The sequence below is a fragment of the Adiantum capillus-veneris genome, chromosome 13 (genome assembly GCF_014529385.1).
Source record: "Adiantum capillus-veneris isolate H3 chromosome 13, ASM1452938v2, whole genome shotgun sequence".
Classification (NCBI taxonomy): Eukaryota; Viridiplantae; Streptophyta; class Polypodiopsida; order Polypodiales; family Pteridaceae; genus Adiantum; species Adiantum capillus-veneris.
Window position 1 is genome coordinate 83,324,481 of NC_140943.1, and position 23,992 is coordinate 83,348,472.

At 44.2% G+C, this 23,992-nt stretch overlaps 1 protein-coding gene and 1 pseudogene across 1 annotated transcript in view; both read right to left on the bottom strand.

Moving 5' to 3' along the window:
- Nucleotides 1-22,448, bottom strand: part of LOC147444353 (CDP-diacylglycerol--inositol 3-phosphatidyltransferase 1-like) — a 70,635-nt gene extending 48,187 nt beyond the window's left edge. Inside the window, exons 1-5 of the mRNA XM_086526996.1 lie at nt 22,198-22,448; nt 21,757-21,821; nt 6,578-6,668; nt 6,402-6,486; nt 6,265-6,314 (exon numbers count right to left, since the gene is read on the bottom strand). Coding sequence (XP_086383122.1) covers nt 6,265-6,314; nt 6,402-6,486; nt 6,578-6,623 — 181 coding nt within the window. The 5' untranslated portion in view covers nt 6,624-6,668; nt 21,757-21,821; nt 22,198-22,448. The remainder of the gene's footprint in view (nt 1-6,264; nt 6,315-6,401; nt 6,487-6,577; nt 6,669-21,756; nt 21,822-22,197) is intronic.
- On the bottom strand, nt 18,826-21,275 carry LOC147444356 (uncharacterized; annotated as a pseudogene).
- Nucleotides 22,449-23,992: the final 1,544 nt, after the last annotated feature.

Genomic DNA, 23,992 nt, shown 5'->3' on the forward strand with positions numbered 1-23,992 from the left:
AACACCCCCCCCCCCCCCCCCCCCCCCCCCCAAAAAAAAAAAAAAAAACCCCACCCCTTACCTTCACAAGTGACAATGCACAACGTTGCCACAAGCTCTAGCCTCTCCCTCCCTCTCCCTCTCCCTTTTCCTACCTCTCTCTCTCTCTCAAGCTCTCAAGGAGTCAAGCCTACATGAAACACATTTGCCACTGAAGATTCAACAGTCTCTCGAGTCGTCTCAAGTTTATAAGGATCAAGGCTCAAGCTCTCTTCCTCTCCCTCTCCCCCCCTCTCTCTCTCTCTCTCTCACACATAATCCATGGCCTCATACTGCTTGTATTCAAACACTTACAGCTAAAAATTGCATTATTTGGATGTTTTTTATGCCTCCCGTTCCGTGTCGTTCCTGTTTTGGACCCCTGGGGCGTTCCCGCATTTCGCGGGAATCTCGTCATCATTCAAACGTTCCACGTAACTTTGGTAGAAACAACTCCTATCAAAGACTCGATAGTCATAAGGGTTCCGAAATGCTTGCAAATGTCCAATCTTGCTAAAGAAGATCCGTGGCCACTCATCTCACGAAAAGAAAAGTAGCCACAATCCCTTATGGTTAGGTAGCTAATCCACAAAGACTTCACGAAAATCAGATTGATAAGTCTGCACCGCCAAACTCGATAGTATGCTGCAACAGCCACTGGTAGACCGCACGAACCACCATCGGGCAGTGTCTTGAATCTATTTTAGTGCATGCTGCACAAGAATGAAGCCAAGAACGAGATAGAACGAGATAGATTGCCAAGAACGAGATAGAGTCAACCAATTTGTCTTCGACATTTTGAGGGTGTTGATTGTGTCAATAGTACTCCACCGAGTGACTTTATATGATATGTATATAGGTTGTCTTACCATAATGTTATGGTTGGAATCCCATAAAACCGATCCATTGATATACTCTTCAAATGTGGGTTTGTTTATGCATTCCTTAGGTGATACAAATGTTGAAATGACGAGATTTAGTCCTCAAAGATGGGAGAGAGAACCTAACAAAGCAGTCAGCTCATAACCATCATCCAAGCAAGACTAAGTAGTTTCCGTTGTGGTCGTCCTCTGAGAAGAGGGATGGCCAGACCAAGGTGTCTGTGCCATAGTCGTCCTTTAAGAAGAGGGGTCGCCAAATTAAGCAATGTGCGTCGTAAAGATCTTCGTAGAAGAGAGGTGCCCAAACCAACATATCTAAGCCGTCATGCTTGTATCTCGTGCCTTCACTCCTCCGGTGTTAACCAAATCACGATCCACGCCGAAAAATGCCATGAGAACGCAAGTTAGAGTGACTACCCTCCTGTCGAGCTGGAAAAGCACATCTCCCCGAGTCAAGCAATGTGTATGATGCAAAATTACAGAGCATGACTTTGGACAACTGTCACAAGATCGGCACCACGTGCCAATAGAAAAGAACAAACTAAACAGACTTTTAGCACGTCAATAACAACTGAACTGAAATAGAGAGACAACACGCGACACGGAGTGGCGAAATTCCACCCCAGAGAGTATTGGCCCCAAACCTTGGCACCCCTTTCGGTGTTTCTTTATATTGCATCAACACAGGACAAGCCGGTACTCCAGACTTTGCACCTTCTCCAAGAAGCTTGCCACAGAATGAGCCCTAGCCTCATATTTAAAGGCCCTAGGCCCCAATAGCAGTTTATAGTGAAAAGCCTTCAGACTCAAAAGCTCCTGGTCCAAAAGCAATGCCAAAAAGCTGCCAGTGTAATTTACGGAAATACTTACAGCCTGCCACGTCAACAGTCAGCACAAAACGCGGAAATCCGTACAGCCTACCATGTCATCAACCAGCGTATTTTTTTGGAAATCTGCCACGTCATCAACAGCTACGCAATTTGTGTGTATGTGGGTCCTGCTTTATTTCCTCTATGTCACTTGGGACCCCATCAAACGGGGTCCCCATAAGTTGGTAGGACTTCTTCTTCTTCTGTTACTTGTTCTTCTTAGGGTTTAGGCCCCTCGGCCCACATCTGCAAGTTGGCTCCCTTCTTCAGCGCTTTGACACGTCAGTAGTTTGTGACATCTCCCCTTCTTGAAAGAGAATAATCGTCCATGATTACAGCATATCTGCAAAAGAACTCAAGTTAGCTCAAAAATTTCCGAGGGTCATTCTGAGGGACAATCAGTTTGCTCTTTTTGTTAAGGAGTTAGGTTCTCCTTTTGGCTCTTTTGATCAAGGAGTTAGCATCTCCTTTCGTCCAGATCCGAACTCTTGATATTTCGGCGTAGTAAAATTAGCCATCACACCCATACCACACTGATCTTCTCGGGTGTCTTGATGCACTAAAATAACATACCCAGGCAATCTCATCCAATTAGCAACACAAATGCTCACATATACATGTTACAAGACATAGAAACATAAAGCCGCCGATCAACACTCCCCCCGCATATAACCATCTAGGTCCGGGCCATGAGCTGTTCAACGAATCCCTCATCACTCCTCCCGCAAATAACCTAAAATGGTCCGGGCCATGAGATATACAGGCCTTTCACAACCAAACTCCCCCCAGACCGCAGCCTGCGTCGTTTGGAGGTGCTGAGAGTAACCACTGCTCAGACTTCTTAATACTTCCCCCGCAAATAACCATGCGGGCCATGAGTAACAACAACAATACTCCCCCCGTAAATAACCACAAGGGTCCGGGCCATAGTAAAAACAACACTTTTCAATCATTCAATACTCCCCCCGCAAATAACCACAAGGGTCCGGGCCATCAGTATGAACAAGCATTCTCGAACATCATTTCTCACCCTCCACCCGGGAGTAAAATCACCAATCATTGAAACCAGTATTAAAACCAGAGTCAAACAATTCAAATGGGCACCAAGACAGGTTCAAAACAGGTACCATCCATTTCAAACAAATTCCAAACCGGATCACTAAACAAGTTCACAAACAGATTTCAAACTTAAATAGCACTCTCGACATCGGTCAAGCTCGAAAAGTCGACTGACTTTCCATCCTAAAAACTGCACCAAAAATTAGGATTAGATTCCTTCCATAAGGTCGTAGCCGAGCACAGCATGGTCCATCAGTTCTTTGGACAGACAGTGTTCCTCTGGCGGCGATGGCAGTCCCAAGACATAGCAATCACACCGAACCTCCAAGGTCATCCGCTCGTGAAGAGACATCTACTAAGAGATGTCGAGAAATTTCAAGTTATAATCTGCTAGGGTTTCCATGGCAAGCATTTCAGGATACCCCACTCTGCCAGAAGTTGCATTCTGAAGGAAGATGTCAGAAACCATATAACTTCGAGCAAAAATTTTCTTGAAAGCTTGCCAAGTCCTTGGAAGTGTGCTCCTTGGTAGCTATAGACATCAACATTTGCATTGCACTACCTCTGAGAAAAAAACAGTAGCTCGAAACAAATCTTGGATGCTTCTCTTGCAAGTGATCTTAATGGCTTATGCCCTGTAAGACATGAGCCGTGAAGACGGGAGCACGCCCGATGCGCGATGAAGTAAGGGTGGGAGTGACTAATAAGTCCGGGGTCGGAGGCCGGAGATACCTCAAAAAAAATTCCAATAGCTCTGTCTGCTCTTCTATAAGATCGGTATTGCTTTCAGAAAAGCACACGCCTGATGCTCTGATACCACTGTCACAAGATGGGCCCCACGTGCCAATAGAAAAGAACAGACTGAACAGACTTTTAGCACTTCAATAACAACCGAACTGAAAGAGAGAGACGACACGCGACACAGAGTGGCGAAATTCCACCCCAGAGAGTATTGGCCCCAAACCTTGGCGCCCCTTTCGGTATTTCTTTATATTGCATCAACAGAGTACAAGCCGGTACTCCAGACTCTGCACCTTCTCCATGAAGCATGCCAGAGAATGAGCCCTAGCCTCATATTTAAAGGCCCTAGGCCCCAAAAGCAGTTTACAGTGAAAAGCCTTCAAACTGAAAAGCTCCCGGTCCAAAAGCAATGTCAAAAAGCTGCCAACGTAATTTACGAAAATTTGTACAGCCTGCCACGTCAGCAATCAACGCAAACGCGAAAATCCGTACAACATGCCACATCATCAACCAGCGTATTTTTTCGGAAATCTGCCACGTCATCAACAGTTGCGCAATTTGTGTGTGTGTGGGTCCTGCTTTATTTCCTTTATGTCACTTGGGGCCCCATCGGACAGGATCCCCATAAGTTGGTAGGACTTCTTCTTCTGTTACTTGTTCTTCTTAAGGTTTAGGCCCCTCGGCCCACATCTGCAAGTTGGCTCCCTTCTTCAAAGCTTTGACACCTCAGCAGTTTGTGACAACAACTCTAAAGATAAGAATCCAATGATCAAGGGAGTAAGAAAGCAAGCGAACACCAATCAAGACTTGTCTGATCTCCTACATCTCGCAGGTAAACTACACAAGGAGGTCTGTCACAAAGTGATGACGTGGCATGACCACCAGAGACAAAAGGTGACGACGTAACGGGCAGTATGAGCAGCAGTATGGATTTCCACATATGGCGCTGACATGCTGACGTGGATTGCCGTACGAATTTTCATAAAAAGCGCTAATATGCGGACGTGGCAGATTATACGGATTTTCGAAAATTACGTTGGCTGCTTTTCAGGAGTTCCCAACACTAGCTTTTGAGAGCAGATGCTTTTGGGTTTATTGCTTTTGAACTGAATGCTTTTGGGGCTCTGCTTTTGAGCATCCTTTGTAAGTTTATAAGAACCTCTGGGGCCTCACTCTCTAGAGCATCTCGACGCAGAGTCTTGAGAGCAGAGGTCCCTCGTAAGTTGTACTTGGCAACATTTAATGATAAAGAAATACCGAAAGGGGCCCCAGACTTTGGGGCCAATACCGCTGGGCATGGAACTACACCGGCCCGTGTCGACTCTCTCTCTCTCTATTAAAGTTCAATGATTTTGAAGTTTTTGTTCGTATGTTGCTATTAATTTCTCGCTTGGAGTGTCTGAGCCTGTAACAAAGTCCAAAGCACTGAAGCTCTACTCCACTCTGTAGATTAAAGTCGATATAACACATGATGCAGCATGGTGTTACGAAGTCAAAGCTATGCAAGATCTTGATGCTACATTTGTGTTCGGCCCACGACCTCTCCTTTTGCACCAATTGAAACTTGAGCCTTTAGTCACCACTAAGGCTTCTATGAGCACATCGGCACCAATACTCGAAAAGCCGATACTGCATCAATTTAATGCTTACTTCTGTGTAATGGCGTAGTAATTCAACTTTGCTTGTATCTATACATTTATCTGGCGATGCCATCCTATGGTATCAAGAGGAGCCGGATAGCATGGGGAAGCCTCATGCCAAATCCAATAATAGGCCTTCACTTGAGTGTACAGTGGAAGAGAGAAAATGCACATGGGTTGATCCCAAATTTTCGCAATGAAAATGCTCCAAAGGGGTCCTGGGGTCCTCAATGGCAGATCTATGCTTAGAACACATTGTCTTTTGATATCGTGGCAGAGTGTACAGCAAAGAAGAGCAAGACAAAGCCACACAAGAGACACAGATGGTAAAGCTGGCGACTCAATAACTCAAGACGGCGATACAATACAATGGATACCCAATGAATGGACCCTAGAAACACATAAAAGTGAGCCAAAGGTGGTTCAGGAAAAAACACTAAAAATACCCAACCACCCCCAAACATCCATAAACGGGGAAAAAAAGACAAAATGGGAAAAATGCATGATGCAAACCCTCTATGTGCCTAGAATCCTTACGAGGAGGGTGAAAGGGTGGCCAACCCACAATAAAGGGCCTAAGCACAAGTGAAAGCCTATAAGCAAGAGTGAAAGCATCTGACAGGTGCAAGCTCTAGCAGCCCCAACATATATCGTTGAGGCAGCCTAGCGAGATACACATAAATCCAACCCTCTCCTTGCGGATGAGGAACATCGGACAAATGGGTGAGATGACCAGGCCGGTAACAAAATAGCCCTTGCATGCTTGCACACGTGTATGCATGCATGCACACACATTTTGGAGATTCCATTAACAAACCTTTCCTAGTTTTGAATGAAAGGCTTTACAAGGAGCTCAAGGGAGGATTAAGACTGACAAATGCAAACACATGGTTCAAAACATTACAAATGTCCAAGATACTCACAATGTGCCGAAGGTGACAATTCTTAGTATAAGGCACGCATAAACACGCATAATGTGCCAAATGTGACAATTCTTAGTATAAGCCAAGCATTCCAGAATTCATGAGTGCACCCCCACAAGCAAAAAGTACTTACTTTGATTTAGGAGTCGAGCAAAACGCCCATCTAGCTCATCACAAACGAAACTGCAAAACGTTCAATAAATCAAACATAATCTTAAGCAAATTTTTTAAAAAAACTTGATAAAGAAGTTAAAAAGTATGACTAAGAACCTCAAGAGATAAAGACCAGCAAAAAGCTTCTTGTTGCTAAAGGCAAATGCAAAGGCGACAAGATTAGCCAAAATTCTAGCATAACCTACAACAAGAAAGAGACGTCTTAAAAGAATATTGAATCAAAAGCTTCAATTTAACATGCTTTGAATCTAGAAAAGCAAGAGTGGCAATACCAATCAAATTGGGAACATAAAGATATATAGGCCAACTCCTTGCCATTTATACAAGTAAAAAGAAGCCCCTTGGTTCTTTTTCCGCAATCTCCTACATAATAAAATTTCGTTTTCAAACAACAATTCGGAAGTTGAGCAAACTTTCATACATAAAATTTAATGTGAGTCAAAAAAATGCCTTTCAAACATAACAAGCACTACAAAGCAAAATTATGCAACCTTCTTCTCTCACAAATGCTCAAAGACAACAAAAGACACAAATAGCAAGATGTTGCGAGGAATTGAAAGGGTAAGGTATGGATGAGGAGGAGAGAGAGGAGGACGATCAAGAGGTACAATTACCCTACTCTCTCAAATTCTCAGGAACAAGAAAGACCCTTTTGACTGCAGGATGTGAAGAGGGGAGGGATACAAGCGAACTATGCTTTGATGTCTACACAGTCACAAAATAGCCCTCACTCCCTAATCTACTCCTAGGAGATACTCGAGCCACCACCAGACATGAATTCCAACTCTAACACACCTCTCAACTCCTAGACGAGAAACAAATCCAAGGGCATGAGAGGATAATGTTGCATGTGGAAGAGATTTGGTGAAGATGTCAATAGGGTTATCCAAAGTCGAGATGTACACTAGTGGGATAGAGCCATCTTTGGTCTTCTTACAAACAAAATGGTATTGTATCTCTATATACTTAGTCTGGGCATGGAGAGCATCGGGTTCCTCGCAATGGCTATACAACTCTAGTTGTCAAAGTATATAATGGTCGTCTGCTGAGGAAATTCCATCTCCGAAAGTAACCTTCGTATCCACATTGACTCACATGTAGCACTCCAAACAACTCCATACTGTGGAAGATAAGGCAATTGTAGGTTGTTTTTTACTGCTCCATGAAGCTACTCCTGAGCCAAAAGAAAGGTGTAGCCTGTAGTCGACCGTCGTCCATTTGGATCTGCACCCCAATCTGAATCACTCGATCCTCGTAGAATGATCTGGGAGTCTGTACCTCCAATCGCATATGTATGCCTCATGACTTGGTCACCTTTAAATACCACAAAGTTCAAAGAGCCTGCTCCAAATGTGACTTGGCAGGTTTCTGCATCAAATTGGGTGTTGAGAACCCAAATGAGAGAACCAACTAGTTTCCGATACATTGTAGCATCTGCTACATCTGGGGAATCATACTGTGAAAACTTCTGATTGGGATCCATAGGGGTTGAGATAGGTCTGCACTCTGTCATACCAAATGCTTCCAACAATTCTTGGATATAGCACTTCTGGGAGAGAAATATGCCCCTCTTTTGTCTGCCATATCTCCTATCCAAGAAAGTGATGAAACAATCCAAGATCTGTCATCTCAAACTCGTTAGCCAAGGTCTCCATAGTACTGCGGATGTGCTCAACATGGCTACCTATAAGCACAAGATCGTCCACATAGAGGATAACAAGTATCACCAATCCTCCCTGAGAGTAAATAAATAAATCTAAGTCTGTCGAAAGGAACGCTCAAGGGAATTGCTTTAGACCATAGGGAGCCTTTAGTAATCTACAAATGTAACAAACTTGGACACCCAAAGTCTAGAATCCGTCGCGACACGAGAGAGAATCACTAAAAATAGTTCACAACATTAAAATCAAAGTTAAACTTGGTCGACACAACCCGGCGTAATTTCGTGCCCAGAGAGATTGGCCCCAAAGATTGGCGCCCCTTTCAGTATTTCTTTTATATTAATCTTTGAGCAAAGTACAACTCCCGCAGGGTCCTCCGCTCTCAATTTGCGTCCAAATGCTCTGAGAAGTGAGGCCCTTTGGGCTCTTTTATTCTTAGAAGCGATGCCAAAACCAGAGCCCCAAAAGCTTCAAAACTCAAAAGCAAACAGTCCCAAAAGCTTCAAACATAAAAGCAAATAAGTCCCAAAAGCTTCTGGCTCCAAAAACTACCCAAAACGCAGTCGACGCAATTTACGAAAATCCGTACTGCTACCACGTCACCCTGTCAACGCATTATACGAAAATCCGTACTGCTGCCACGTGGCACTTGTCAACACAAAATCCGATGTTGCCGTACACTCTGCCACGTCATCATCTGTCAACGTAATTTGCGCACAGTCCGTACTGTCTGTCCACATCTTCAATCTGTAGCTGGTCATGCCATGTCAGCATTGTAAAAGTCGATGATGCGGAAGCGTAGAGACCAAGGGGAGTGAGCACGAGAGAGAGAGAGAGAGAGAGAGAGAGAGAGAGAGAGAGAGAGAGAGAGTCTCCTAAACCAACCAACCTTGGCAATGAATAACTGAATGTGTATACAATGGAGGCAACGGGTTGCTTATATAGCACCCTCACTAAATTGCCCTAACCAAGACTTTGACAAATACGTAAAATAAATACCTAAAAGCCAAACTAAATAATGGGATCACATTGGGCAGTTCACTTGAAAATCGAGATGCCTAAACTTTAACACCCTCTCTGCAGCTCATAGTGGACATCAATAGTGAGACCAAGTCGATGAAGAAGCTACCATGGACACTCCAATAGAAGGCCTATTGGATACACCTCAGTGTTGCTATCCTCAACTTTGTACCTGAAAGTAATGCCATCTTGAGCATCGGTTTCCTTTGTAGAAACTTTGAACTGTAGACCATACTACGTCCAATAATCCCCATTCGAGAACTGTGAACACATCACGTCCAAAATATAAAACTCCAAGATAATGAACTGTTGGAACACATCCTATCCATAATCTGACCAACAACAATGAATTGGCTAGCCCATCCATAGTGTTTTAAGCGTCTCATTGGTTCCCTGTCAGATGCATGTGCATTGAACTCCGACCTACAAGTCCAAACACCAATAACTTGAACTCCAACACAAGGGTCGAAATTAATTATAGGGAGCATGTGGTTGCCCTTACCCCTCTTTGCCACTCACAAGCCTCTCTCTGGCTAAAGCTAGTGGTGACACATGTCATTTGACTAGCAATCTGACGTCGAGGCCACTGTGGCCACCGCCACGTGTGCCATGCCGATCTCCTCTCTCAGATCTTTATTACCGTAATCTATGTCGAGCTTGCCTTTGAACTTGTACCCTGAAAGGTGGCGGGCTGAACTAGCAAAACCTGTGGAGTAGGGATCCTTGCCACCTGTTCATGGACAGAAGGAACCTGTCTAGGAGCCTGACGTGACTCCGCAACATGTGAATGCTCTCTATCCTGCTCAGTCGCATGGGGGACCTGGGCTTGGGCCTCAACGAGCTCTGTACGCTAAGGGCATTCCCTTGCCTGCTGTGACTTTAATGGTGCTTGCAGATAATCCATAAACCTGGGATTCTGCACCAACTGAGTGAAGACATTCACAGCAGCAACTAATTGTGTCCTGAACGCATCCTCTTCAAAGTGCCGAGTCATGACCCTTGAACATGTTCTCGATGTGCATCCACACGAACAAAAGGCGTAGACAGTGGCGATCGTGAACTCTCACCAACTTCATGCTATAAAGGAATAGCCTGTCTATCCAGGGAAGAAGAACCCTCTTCTCTAGCATTGTCTGTCTTGTCAGCCATAATGTAATTCCAAGTTCCTGTGCAATGTGTCTTTGCCGCAAACCAACCAAGGCTCACTTCTTAAGGAAAAAGTGATCTTGTGCCGACGACGGAACTATGAAACCGGGGCGGTAGACGTTAGCTTTCACCCGATTTTTAACACTTGACTTCACCACACAAAGCAATAACTTAAAAGGAACCTGTAGCTGTGACTCGAATTACACTTCAAAACAAAAACACGGCCAGGAAGCTAGAATGCTTCCAAGCAAACAGTGACACCTGTAGGCCCCAAAGGTTGGCGCCCCTTTTGGTATTTCTTTATTCTTAACAGAGGGAGTAAAACATGTGATTCCCTACAAGCTGCCCCGCACAATCTGGGCTGAATTCCATCTGTTCGGGCCCGAATTCGGCAACATAACTATACTAGGACCCTTCACAATCAGTATCCCCACGCATTAGATGACTTTCCCGATGCATACGGACACTTTGCAAAACCTGGCGAGAATCTGCAGCACGCTGAATTCTCTGTTTTCTGCCCCGAAAATGCGCCAGATCACCTGTACAACGGTCCCCTCGCGTCATCGAATCTCCTAGGGGTATTAGGGACCATTTAGGGCCCAATCCCTAAACCTGCAAAAATACACATCAGGCTGTAATTCCCTGTTTCGGGCTCCGTTTTGCGTGCCGGTCGCATCCGTAGCAAGTGCTTGAGCTCCCGCACCTATAGGGCTACTTGCCCTTTGAATCGGACGAGATTTCGCACATGAAACCTCCCCGAATTCACCTGTACCTGCGGGGGATTAGCCACTAGCTAATCCAATACCTGTGCAAGAGGCTCTTGCCTCGTCAATCGCGCATGAGCCCACACAACTGTACATGGTCATCTGAGAAGCCCAACTAGTGGGGCATTACCATATGTGCAAAGGGAAGAGAGAGATGCGCGAGAGCAAGTCGTCGCGCTACATAGAGCAAGGGAGAAGGTAAGCTTTCCATTAAAGTGTGATCACCTACACCCACTACTCACACACTGCAGCACTTAATGGGCTGAAATCAGCCCCCTCTTGAAATGGGCACCCCCTCTTGCTGATGCTTCTTGCAATTGCATCAGGAACCGCCATGTCTCCAGTTTGCCTCTTGAGTTAATTTCCTAGTACCCGCCAAGTTAATTTCCTAGTCCGGTCATTTGCAACTTCAAAAAGAGGGTCCCAAAAAATTGAACAAAAATCATCGAAAAGAAACAAACAACTCAAGTTAGCAATTGCCACGTCCTTGTGACAAAGGTGGTGAGCATGGGAGTGGTGAAGAAGAGTTTTCCCCACCAGGAGGTTTTTCCGACCCTCCCCCTTTCCCATCTACGCCAAGAATTGCACCAACTCCTATGGAGGCTTTCGACAATTTGATGATGGACAGGAAGTTAGAACGCAAAGAAAGAAAAGCAGAAATGGATCACGAGCACCAAGAAAGAAAATCAGAATTGGCTCGCGAGCGCAAAGTAAGCCGGTTAGCCTTTGAGCGTGAGCGTGTGCAAGCGCGCTTGGCGGCTGAACAGAGAGCCCAACACATGCAAGAGTTGTTCTTACTTTTTTCTAATGTACAAGCACAGATTGCAGAGAATCAGGAGAAAGAGACTCTCTCAGTCTTTTCTTGTTTTCCAAAGCACGACACACATGAATTGCATGATAATGATAAGCATGATGATTTGCATCATCAAGATGTGAATACTTACGAGCATGATGATTTGTATGATCAAGATGGGATTACTTACGAGCATGATGATTTGCATGATAATGATGTGATTGCTCACAAGGATGATGGTTTAGTTGATACTTTTTCTAGTGAAGCTAACCTCATTGTAGATTTGATCAATCACGAAGAACCTATCTTAGCTCTCGAGTCGAGGTCCAAAGAACCCCCACAGGAAGATTCGATCAATCACGAAGAACCGATCTTAGCTCTCGAGTCGAGGTCCAAAGAACCCCCACAGGACGTATTATGTGTACGAATGATTCGTCAGTTTGCATTGTTCGAGTGTTTCATTCGTGATGCTTTCCTATATTTTAGTTACCGTCCTTATGTGATCCCTTTTCATAGGCATGACATATTATACGCTGAACAGGATTCACTTATGAATGAGCACGGATGTATGCGGATTACTCATGAAATGATGACATGTTTGCATTCAAGGAATTCACATTCCATGTCTCTTCCTTGGCATGACACAGTATCAGAAAGAGCACAAGAAGGATTGAGCATCAAGCATTGGCATTTCCATTGGGTTTTGCCACAATTGATTGATTTAGATCAGAAAGTCAAGATTCGACCCCATTGTTTGCGTGTGTTTGATTGAACGGTTTGACACTCCGTCACTATGTTCATGTGCATTGCATACAGAGTCTTTCAAGAAGACTAGAATTTTTCCAGTCACTTTATATGGAATGGGTATGTTCATGTTTTTGTGTTGGAAATGGTTTTAGGAATTTTCATCCTCGGAGATTCTTGAAGAAGGTAGACGCATGACTATAGACGAAGTTGAAGCATTGAAGGAGCCACAGATGACTTTGTGTCGTTTTTGGCGCAGCCCAAAGAGGCAAGCCTTGCGGACCTTTATGAAGTTCAAGTATCGCATGACCCACGCATCAGAGTGGGCCGACGAAGAGTCCTTCCTAGGATTCCAGACGCTGTTGGCGATCTCCCTCGAGGCCATACAGTTCGGTACTAGTACCTCACTTTGAAAAGGAGGGGATGTCACGTGCACATCTAACCCTATGTGTATGTGGACAAGCTACTTCATGACATGGGTTCAGTTCTGTTAGATTAGGAAGTGTTCTGGCACTTTTGTGAGTCTGTTCGCAGACCGTGCATTTCCAGACACTTAGACTAGAAGCATATCCTCTGGTTGCATAGAACATGATCATCAGATTTCCATCAGGAGCATTTTTACAGTGCATAGACCTATTTTCCCTATTTTAGCCAATTTTCACTTATTATTTTTAAGTGACTTTTGTTGGGAAATTGGGTAGGGCAATTTAGCAAGCCAAATATATAAGAAACCCTAGCATTAGCACAATCTAGCAGAAGAGGCAACAGGAACACCTTGTTCAACAGGCACCTTCTCAGCAAGACCTTCCACAACAGCTACCTAGCGTTTTCTTAAAAATCCATTTGAGCCCCGTCCCCCGTTCCCCGTCCCGGAATGCGTCCCTTGTGACTATGACGGAAGGCTCTCCCTTCCGTAAGTAAAAGGAACCTTGAGCACAGTTCGGAGCACTCATCTTGAGCAAAGTTCAACATTCGCATCCGTTGTACCTTACAAGGGAACATGGACAATGGGGCCAATACCAGCAACATAATAGGAGGAGGACACTATCAGAACTTTACTAGTAGAGGTTGGGGAAGAGTTGATTTTACAAGGTGTGACTTCAACTGCTATAATTGTGGTAAGTACAAACACTTCGCAGCTCATTGCCCAGACAATGTAAAAGTTGAAGTCGCCAAGTGAAACGTAAGATGGCAGAGCCAGTTCCAGTGCGTGTGATCACAAGGAGTGCTTGAATTGAGGAGCTACTAGATGAGCCGTCCAATAAAACAAAGTAAACTAAAGAGGCTCAGAAGAACCGTTTGGAAGGCCTAGGAAACCCTGGGAAAGGCCAAAGAGGTAGATGAATGGCAAGAGCAGAGGACACTGGCAGCCAAGATCACCAAGGATCTGGCGAAGAAGATGCCAGAAAGGGTAGAATGCTCGGTTGCCAAGACCATTCAATGGCTTTTGTCGAAGGCTCCAGAGGCTCTAGAGAAGGAACTCCCAAATAAAGAATCTGGTAAGGATAGTGTTGGAAAAGAAGCAGCAAAGGGCTTAGAGGAGCACTTGGAGAAGAATAACAGGCAAGTAAAGGTGGACTTGGGCCGAGGCTAATAAATTGGATATGGGGACATAAAATGTTTAGAAGCAACGATTTGATTCCGCACAAAGGGATCCATGAGCTAAGAGATGCAGCAGGTGTCAAAGGTGCAGCGGAAAAAGGTGAATTGGATACCCAGATGAACTTGTCTGCAACCACGAGCAAACCTCCTCTCCGTACCGGGGAGCCAATAGATCTCGGATCTATTGCGATGGATCTCCTCGTCGTCAAGCTACGACATCACCGGATTTTGCGCTAACAGGTGCCACGTGGCAGCAGTACGGATTTTTGTATAGTGTGTTGACAGGGTGACATGGCAGCAATACGGATTTCCGTAAATTGTGTTGACTGCTTTTTGGGCAATTTTTGGAGCCAGAAGCTTTTGGGACTTATTTGCTTTTAAGTTTGAAGCTTTTAGGGCTTTGCTTTTGGCATCCCCTGTAAGAATAAAAGAGCCCAAAGGCCCTCACTTCTCAGAGCATTTGGGCACAGAGTCTGAGAGCGGAGGACCCAGCGAGAGTTGTACTATGCTCAAAGATTAATATAAAAGAAATACCGAAAGGGGCGCCAGTCTTTGGGGCCAATCTCTCTGGGCATGGAACTACACTGAGCCGCGTCGACCAAATTGAACTCTGATTTTAAAGTTGTGAAGTATTTTAATTGATTCTCTCTCGTGTTGCGACGGTTTCTATACTTGGGGTGTCCAAGTTTGTTACAGTGGTATCAGAGCACGACCGATTTCTCTTCTACCGAAAAATCCGATCCTTTTCTCTCGACACTTATGGATTCCAACAAGAATCGGTCGACTTCTTCTGCATCTACTCATGCGGGAGGAGACCATGCAGAAGATTGTAACGATTTAGCAGAGGAAGACTACGGGCCACCTCGGCCTACTCAGTACGAACTTCAAGAGGTGGAACGTCGACAGCAGGTTGACGAGTGCACGAAGCAGATGATTAAATTTGCAAAGGACCCCCAGTTTGCAAAATTTTTGTCTCAGCAATCCATCGTTGAAGTCCACAGTCAGTGGCAGAAAGCCACCAAGCCCCCAATTAAACGGGCAATCAAGAAGCCTCCTATTCCGAGAATGTTTACTGAAGAAGAACTCCATGATGCGGTCCAGGCCCAAATCAATGAGCTTCTGGACACGAAGAAGCTGTCGAAAAAGCAACTAAAGCAAGGTAACAAGGAAACTAATTTCCTTGGTTAATTGGGTCAAAAATCCACTTTTGATAACACCAGAAAGCAGAAGAAGCGTGTACGCTTCGAGGGATTGCGCAATTCGTCCTCATCTTCTGACAACTCAGACGCCTTATCTTCTTTTGACTTGAGTGATGAGGACAAGAAGGGCAAGAAACGACGGAAAGATCACATGTTTTATGAAAAAAGAAAGCACTTTTGCAGAGCTAATCAATATGATTTCCTCGACGACAAGGGCAAAAAGCCCAAAGAATTTAAAGAGGGAGGACAGGCAGTAAAGTTTGAGCACTTTTCAGGGTTTTGAGATGCTCCCAAGGCTTTAGCCTTTGTCCAACAGTTTGACATTGCATTTTCTGGAGGCCGCTATACAGAGCACTCCAAGATCAGACGGGCAACGTCCTTTTTGAAAGGCAATGCACAGACATGGTGGTTCATTCTGTTGTTAAGGAAACAAGCACCGACAAAGTGGTTGAAATTTAAGAAACTATTTATATACCTTCATAAGTTCAGAATAGTCTGAACTCACGAATTATAAGAGGGAATAAAGCACTCCTAAAACTATAAAAGCAAGGGACACAAGAAAAGAAAAGAAAAACAAAAACAAACAAACAAACTAACTAAATCACTTTGTTTGCTACGAAACAAAACTAGATAAAACAAAGCATTATTAACTTAAAAAGAACGAGACGTGATTACTGACTGGAACCATGTTTGGATGGTCAAGATAGAATCTTTGGATTCTTACTATGAAAGATTCTCTGAAATTTTTCTACCTCTTTCAGCCTTTAGGAAGATTAGTTTTAAGGAACAGATTGAACGATTTTGTTGTGGACTTTCCAAAGAAATTCAAGACTACAGTCTTGAACGAAAGTCCGAGCCTATACAAAAGTTGATGGGACACGCGAAGCGGGGTTTTGCTATACATTCGGGTAACTTGACTTACCTATCAATTGAACCTTCAACAAGTCATAGTAGAAACAATCGACGAAGAGATAGACAACCTTCACTCACAATTGACCAAAGAGATGAATATTTCGAAGCACGAAAGTGTTTTGAATGTGGAGAACAAGGACATATCGCTACACGGTGCCCCAAAAGGACACAAGAATCAAGATGACTGGCAGATTGAAAGGACAACAGGACGAGGCGATACTCGTTCTAAGACAGATTTTTGAACTAGCATTATTTTGCTTTATGCATTTATGAAACAAGACTTTTGAGAAGATGATTTTAAATTTTGAATAAAATTAATGTTTTATGAAAGAATCTGTTAATTCTGGAAAAATAAGCAGAGTTAGAATGAGATGGAGCACTCACAACTCCCGAATGTACTTGATAACGAATCATGAATCACGACTGATTCAATGGAATGAATGATTGGACCTCTCTGTTCAATATGAACTTAAAGATGGATTGGGATCCCCGGAAATGATTTCTCACACAGGAAAGTGCTTGAGGCGAATGATTATTTGCACACGATAGTGCTTGAGTCGAAAAAATCTCTATAGACATGATCGCAATATGGGATTAGTTAATCCGACATCAATGAGGTCCAAAATGGATCTAGATGTGGTTACTAAATACATTGCTGGCAGTCATAGTCTCAGATTTGGAATAATTTTCTTATTTGTCGAAGTCTTGGGTAAGGCAATTTATTGAGGGTGCTATATAAGCAACCCCTTGCCGCCATTGTATACACATTTAGTTATTCATTGCCAAGGTTGATTGGTTCAAGAGTCTCTCTCTCTCTCTCTCTCTCTCTCTCTCTCTCTCTCTCTCTCTCTCTCTCTCTCTCTCTCTCTCTCTCTCTCGTGCTCAAGCCTCACTCCCCTTGGTCTCTACGCTTCCGCATGTCCACTTTGACATAGTATCAAAGCAGGCGCCTTGAAGGCCTTCGCGTGGAGGAGCAGTCCAGAGAAGAGCTATGAGACCTCCCCCATCACCGACGTTCATCTCCCTCCAATGTCGCTGCCCTTTAGCGTTTTAAAACGCCACTGGAATAGTGGGCCACCTACTGCAAGCAGTCACTCGTTGGAGCACTCCCAACGAGGCCGATTGGCAGATTGAGGAGAAGGCTCGAGGAAGAGAGCGGGCAAGTAGAAGCGAAAGCTTGGAAGAAGTTCAAGACTCGAGGAGTGACTTGGACGAGATTTGCGAAGCAAATTTGGAGAGGAAGAAAGAAAGTTTCCCGGAGTGGCTTGGGAGACGAAAAGGCGAACTGTAACTTGAGTTGAAAAGAGGGATTGCAAAGGGTGCGAAGCAACTTGGGAGTAGCAGAGGAGTGGTTCGTGCGGCTTGGGAGTTATTTCCTGCTTGGGATTTTTTGCGGCCTATTGGAGTCCGAGAAGGAACGAACTACCAGGTTTTGCAACTTCAACGAGGCATTCCCTTGCTCGAGACCCTCGACAACAACGATCAATAGCAACAAAAAGCTATGGATAACGGATCGTCAACCTTCCATTTAGCGGCCTATGCAACGGCACAGTTCTCAAGGAACCCAATACATTGTTTGGCTCGAGTTCGTGAAGTCAAAAGCAAATGGAGGAGTTCGCTAGAGGACAGTGGCAAAGGTAAGTTGGACACGGATGGCAGTAACAGTACTCAGTTAGCTGCCTCGGTACCCGCCAGAGGTACGACCACAATTGTTATTATTGTGATTCGGTGCTTTGTTTGGCTCGAGAGTTTGAAGCCAAAGGCAAAAGTAGAAACTCACTTGAAGACAAGGTCAAAGGCAAGCTGGACAGAGATTACAATAATAAAGATTTGAGAGAGAAGATCGGCATGGCACACGTGGCGGTGGCCACAGTGGCCTTGACGTCAAATTTCTAGTCAAATGACATGTGTCACCACTAGCTTCAGCCAGAGAGAGGCTTGTGAGTGGCAAAGAGGGGCAAGGGCAACCACATGCTCCCTATAATTAATTTGGACCCTTGTGTTGGAGTTCAAGTTATTGGTGTTTGGACTCGTAGGTCGGAGTTCAATGCACATGCATCTGGAACGGAACCAATCAGACACTTAAAACACTATGGATGGGCTAGCCAATTCATTGTTGTTGGTCAGATTATGGACAGGATGTGTTCCAACAGTTCATTATCTTGGAGTTTTATATTTTGGACGTGATGTGTTCACAGTTCACGAATGGGGATTATTGGACGTAGTATGGTCTACAGTTCAAAGTTTCTACAAAGGAAACCGATGCTCAAGATGGCATTACTTTCAGGTACAAAGTTGAGGATAGCAACACTGAGGTGTATCCAGTAGTACAAGGCCTTCTATTGGGGTGTCCATGGTAGCTTCTTCATCGACTTGGTCTCACTATTGATGTCCACTATGAGCTGCAGAGAGGGTGTTTTAGGCATCTCAAGTGAACTGCCCAATGTGATCCCATTGTTTAGTTTGGCTTTTAGGTATTTATTTTACTTATTTGTCAAAGTCTTCGGTAGGGCAATTTAGTGAGGGTGCTATATAAGCAACCCCTTGCCTCCATTGTATACACATTCAGTTATTCATTGCCAAGGTTGATTGGTTTAGGAGACTCTCTCTCTCTCTCTCTCTCTCTCTCTCTCTCTCTCTCTCTCTCTCTCTCTCTCCCCCTTGGTCTCTACGCTTCCGCATCGTCGACTTTTACAGTGCTGACATGGCATGACCAACCGCAGATTGAAGATGTGGACAGACAATACGGACTGTCCGCAAATTACGCTAACAGATGATGACGTGGCAAACTATACGGCAACACCGGATTTTGTGCTGACAAGTGCCACGTGGCAGCAATACGGATTTTCGTATAATGTGTTGACAGGGTGACGTGGTAGCAGTACGGATTTTCGTAAATTACACCGACTGCTTTTTGGGTAGTTTTTAAAGCCAAAAGCTTTTGACAAAAAACCAATCAACAAAGAGAAAGCTTGTGCATGTTAATCTTCTCATGAACGCATAGTATACAGAAGCTTTTTCTCCAAAAATCAATCAACAAAAAGAAAGCTTGCACATACCAATCCTCTCATGAACGCATGGTGCATAGAATAGAGCTATCTCCAAAAATCAATCAACAAAAAGAAAGCTTGTCGCATGTCAATCTTCTCATGAACGCATAGTGCATAGAATAGAGCTATGTCTCCAAAAATCAACCAACAAAAAGGAAGCTTCCTGCATGTCAATCTTCTCATGAACGCATAGTGCATATAATAGAACTATGTCTCCAAATGTCTGACTCTTCTCAACTTCATTCCGGCCCAAATTTCGTAGATTGCATCCCATTCCACCTTTTCAAGATCATGTGGAGCTGACAATGACAAAAACATAAGGTTCTCCAACGTTTTCAAAGTGAGACTCCTCCTCTCATCATCTTTGATGCGATTTTGTTTGGAAAACCCACGCTCACATGCGGCCGTGCTCACCGGAATAACATGTAATGCTTGCCACACTTTCATAAGATTCATATCACGAGATTTGATCGCGACAATGCGACCATGCATCATGAAACCCAAAGCTTAAGTTGCCTTATGTAATTGAAGGCAAAAACGGTCTACCTCAATCTCACAAAGAAAAGCATTAACAATGGCATTCCTACCACTTCCAAATTTTGTGCATAAACGATCCAAATACCCTTTGTGGGTTTGCCCACGAATGCGAAGATCCTTGTCAAAGCTCGTAGGACTAAACAACTTAGCTGCATTATAAAGTGGCAAATCATTAAATCTAGCATCAAGCCCTACAATGAGCTCACGTATAAAACCTTGGGCATGTGTAATGCATCCCTGCAATGAGTTTCCACTTGTAAGATCCTATGAAAAGAAGCAAAGCGCAAAACGTGACTCTCCATAAAGCCATCCTCCTTTACATAGACCAACTCATTATTGGCATTGAGTCTTCTTATGAACTCCCTGTAATGTTTGCATCCATACCCAAAGTTATCTCCCAAATATCGCTTTTTGAATAGTTCAATGACCACATCCAATGCATTTCCAACATCAGTTATGTCTACATGGTCACTTTGAAATCTTTTGTTGATGCCATTCATTTCTACAAGTACATCTACCATAAAATGAATGAGAAATTGGATTTGAAACATTCGTGCAATATTATAAAAGTTCACATCATTGAGCTTGAAATCGTGTAACAAGGCTGGCATCATGGTGACAAGTCTCTTCATCACCTTACCCCTCGACAGCCATCTCACGGAATGGATCCTGAGAACCTCCAAAGACTTGAGACTAAATGCCTTTAACATGTTTTCCAAAGTCTGATGTCGTTGCACGGATCTGCCAACCCATACATGTACCTTGTTTGCAAAAGCATCTAAGTGACCAAACTCCGCAAAACTGTCACATGCATCAAAAACCACCAATGCTTCACGATGTGCTACACAATGCACACCAATAATGCCAGGAACCTTTTCACGAATTTTGGCAAGCACTCCATTATTTACACCACACATGCATGATGCACCATCGGATGCAAATCCAATCCTCTTCTCAAGTGGTAGGTCCAATCTTTGAACTAGGGACATAAGCTCATCATACTTTGTTTGTGCTCTACCATCAAGCAAAGGCAGAAGCCCCATAAATTTGCATGCAGGACCTCTTCCCCCATCCTCTAAGAATGTAACATACACAACAACCATATGCTTCTCAAATGTTAGGCCCGTACTATCATCAATGAGGATAGAGAAAAATGGACTCTTCAATAGAGATTGCTTTAGAATCTCCCAATAAAACTCTTTTGCGGCTTGAATGAACTCCATACCGGAAGTTCGGTTTGTATATGCCGAATATTCATTATTGATAGGCATATTTGGGGTCCGCATATTACGCATAAAATCACATTGAGCATAGTAAAAATTCAAAGGCATATCTTGCACAACAGTGAAGTACATGGTTTGCATTACAGTTATTATACGTTGCTTTTCGACATCTACCATAAGCTCCACATGCTTTTAAATAGGCAATACATCTTGATGGGACTTAAGATCCCATCGTTGTGCAGCTTGTTTGTGAGCCTTGGACTCCGCATGCTTATCAAGAGCCTGAATTTGCATTGTCTTGGAACCTTCACGAGCAAAAGGGTTTGTATACCCATACTCAGAGCACCATGTGCACTTTGCTCTTTGCTTACCATCTGGACCAAAAATTGGATAAGCCCATTTATGTGTTTGGGTCCAATGAGGCAAGAAGGTTCGCTGGGTTTTTTTGTTTTCAACCTCATTTACATTTACTTCCTGAATTGTATTTCCATCCACTATATTTCCCTCCCCATCAATCACTTCTTCATTCAAATCCACCCTAGGTCGCCTCATTCGAAAGTGATCTAATGTTGTCTGTTTTTTGTCACGTTTTGGCCTACCAATTCTTTGAACCACATTCCTAACAACCTCTGAGACAACATCTCTTGAGTTCTCACCTGACATACCTACATTGAAGGACTTGAATTAAAAAAAGACTTCTAAGTTCTATGGCTAGATATACCAACTTACCAAGGTCTCAAAGAACTATAAACAAATCCACTTTAACAAAAGCAAGAGTTCAACAAATCGAACGCATCTACCTCGTGAGTTGGAGCTTGTCGAGTGCGAATAGTCGCTAAAGTTTTGAGATCCTCTTTTGCTCTTCCTGTAAAAAGAATATACCATGCCACTCTCTCTCTCTCTCTCTCTCTCTCTCTCTCTCTCTCTCTCTCTCTCTCTCTCTCTCTCTCTCTCTCTCTCTCTCTCTCTCTCTCTTACCCTTTGGTCTCATAGATCATTTTGGCCTCTTTGACAACGTTAATATAACATTTCATTTCTTTTCTCTCTCTCTCTCTCTCTCTCTCTCTCTCTCTCTCTCTCTCATGTCTTGAAGACGTTAATATAACATTTCATTTCATTTCTCAATCTCTCTCTCTCTCTATTTGAAACATTTCATTTCATTTCATCTCTCTCTCTCTCTCTCTCTCTCTCTCTCTCTCTCTCTCTCTCTCTCTCTCTCTCTCTCTCTCTCTCTCTCTCACCCAAGCTCAAGCCTCAGCCGGGTCCTGCGTCCTCTGTGGCGTCCACATCCGGGACCCCTGCACGCTGCCCGCGAGAGCACTCAGCCCTGCACGCTCGTCAGCACTGAGTCGTCGCTGCCCAGTGTCTGCAGGCTGCCTCGCTCGAGCCTCGGCGCTTTCCTCCTGAGTAGCCGCTCGACGTTTCCCTCCTGGCTCCTGTGTTGGGGCTTCGAAGTTCGAAGTACTTTCTGGCCTTGGGAGATTTAGCATCCACGTTTCACACCTTTAGGGCGGGCTTTAGGCTATTTAGAATTACCCATGGTCCAGGTCCAAACTCCATGGACATCGGACACTTGAAAGTTGACTAGAATACCTTTCAAAAATATTTGAAGGCCTCTGAAAATGCAAGCCTTCAAGCGAAGTCCTATGAAAATGGAGGCCTTCAAGCGCAACTCCTCTTGAATTTTAGCCTTCCACATTCGAAGGCCAATTGCAGGCCTTGGGCTTCATCTGCAGCCACAGTAGGGATGTGGTGTTCCTCTAAAGGCCAAGATGGCCTTGAAAGCCATTGCAGCCTTCAAATTTCAGCATTGACTCTCGATTGTGGCCTTGCGCTCTCACGAGTCAGAAATTGGCCTCTAAGGCTGGATTCACACGAGGTCGGCGGGGCAGCCTCCGCTCTCACAAATCCCCATGTTGGATGATCATTGGCAGTGAGCGCTATGGGCCTTGCTCAGGGCTGCTTCTCTCTTCTTCGCCCCTAAAGGCAGCGGAAGGCCTTCAACTTTCGAGGGGGGGTATCGCCCATTTGAATGGTGGGTCGGGAAGGTTTCCGCTTCTTTATCTCCAATGAATGAATGCCACGGGCTCTGCACGCCACTTCCCTGCACTCTTCCTCTGCCTCTTCTGAATCGAGCCTAAGTCAATGGTCTAGACTCTAGATGTTGCAAAGTGGCCAATTAAGGCACAAAGAAATTAATGTAAACATAAAATGTAGTAGATTGGGAGAAGAAAAAATAATATTTACACATTGTAATGACATAATTTTGATTTAAATTAGTCATACAAGGGAGCAAATGTTGGAATTGGGGTTGCAGACAAACGTACACAGCTTGGAGAAGACGAAGGAAGCTCAAGGCACACAACTGAGAGTGTGTTACTTAGTGTGAGATGGAAAGATAGATAGCCCTAGAGTGATGGGCGTATATACAATGCACGGGGGGGGAAAACCTCCTAAAGAGGGGAAAAATGCCCCGGCGGTCCTGGTGTGTTCACACACATCACTACCACATGTATATGCTAACAAATCCCCTCTAGAGTGATGTGGTGAACGAGAGATGGCACATGAGTAAAGGGAAGTGCGATGCCTTGAGGACATGATCACTCCACAAAGCGGAGTCAGCCCAAAGCTTTGTGGAAAGCTTCGAGCTTCTCACGAGACAATGCCTTTGTGAAAAGATCTGCAAGGTTGTCCTGTGTTGGCACATAAGCCAATTGATCTCTCTTGCTGAAAGCCTCTCCCTAACATAGTGGTAATGCACCTCAATGTGCTTTGTGCAAGCATTAAAAGTTGGGTTCCTCGCACTGCCAATGCGCTCTGACTGTGGTTGGCAGTGTCCTGTCCAACATCCAAATCAGCCATAAGGCGTCTGAGCCATACATATTCAACCGTAGCTGTGAAGATTGCCTTGTACTCAGCCTCACAACTAGAAGTGTCCACAATAGGTTGCTTCTTGCTCAACCATGATATACATGAACTGCCAAGCATGAAACAAAAACCACTTGTGGACACTCGCGTGTCAAAACAACCATCCCA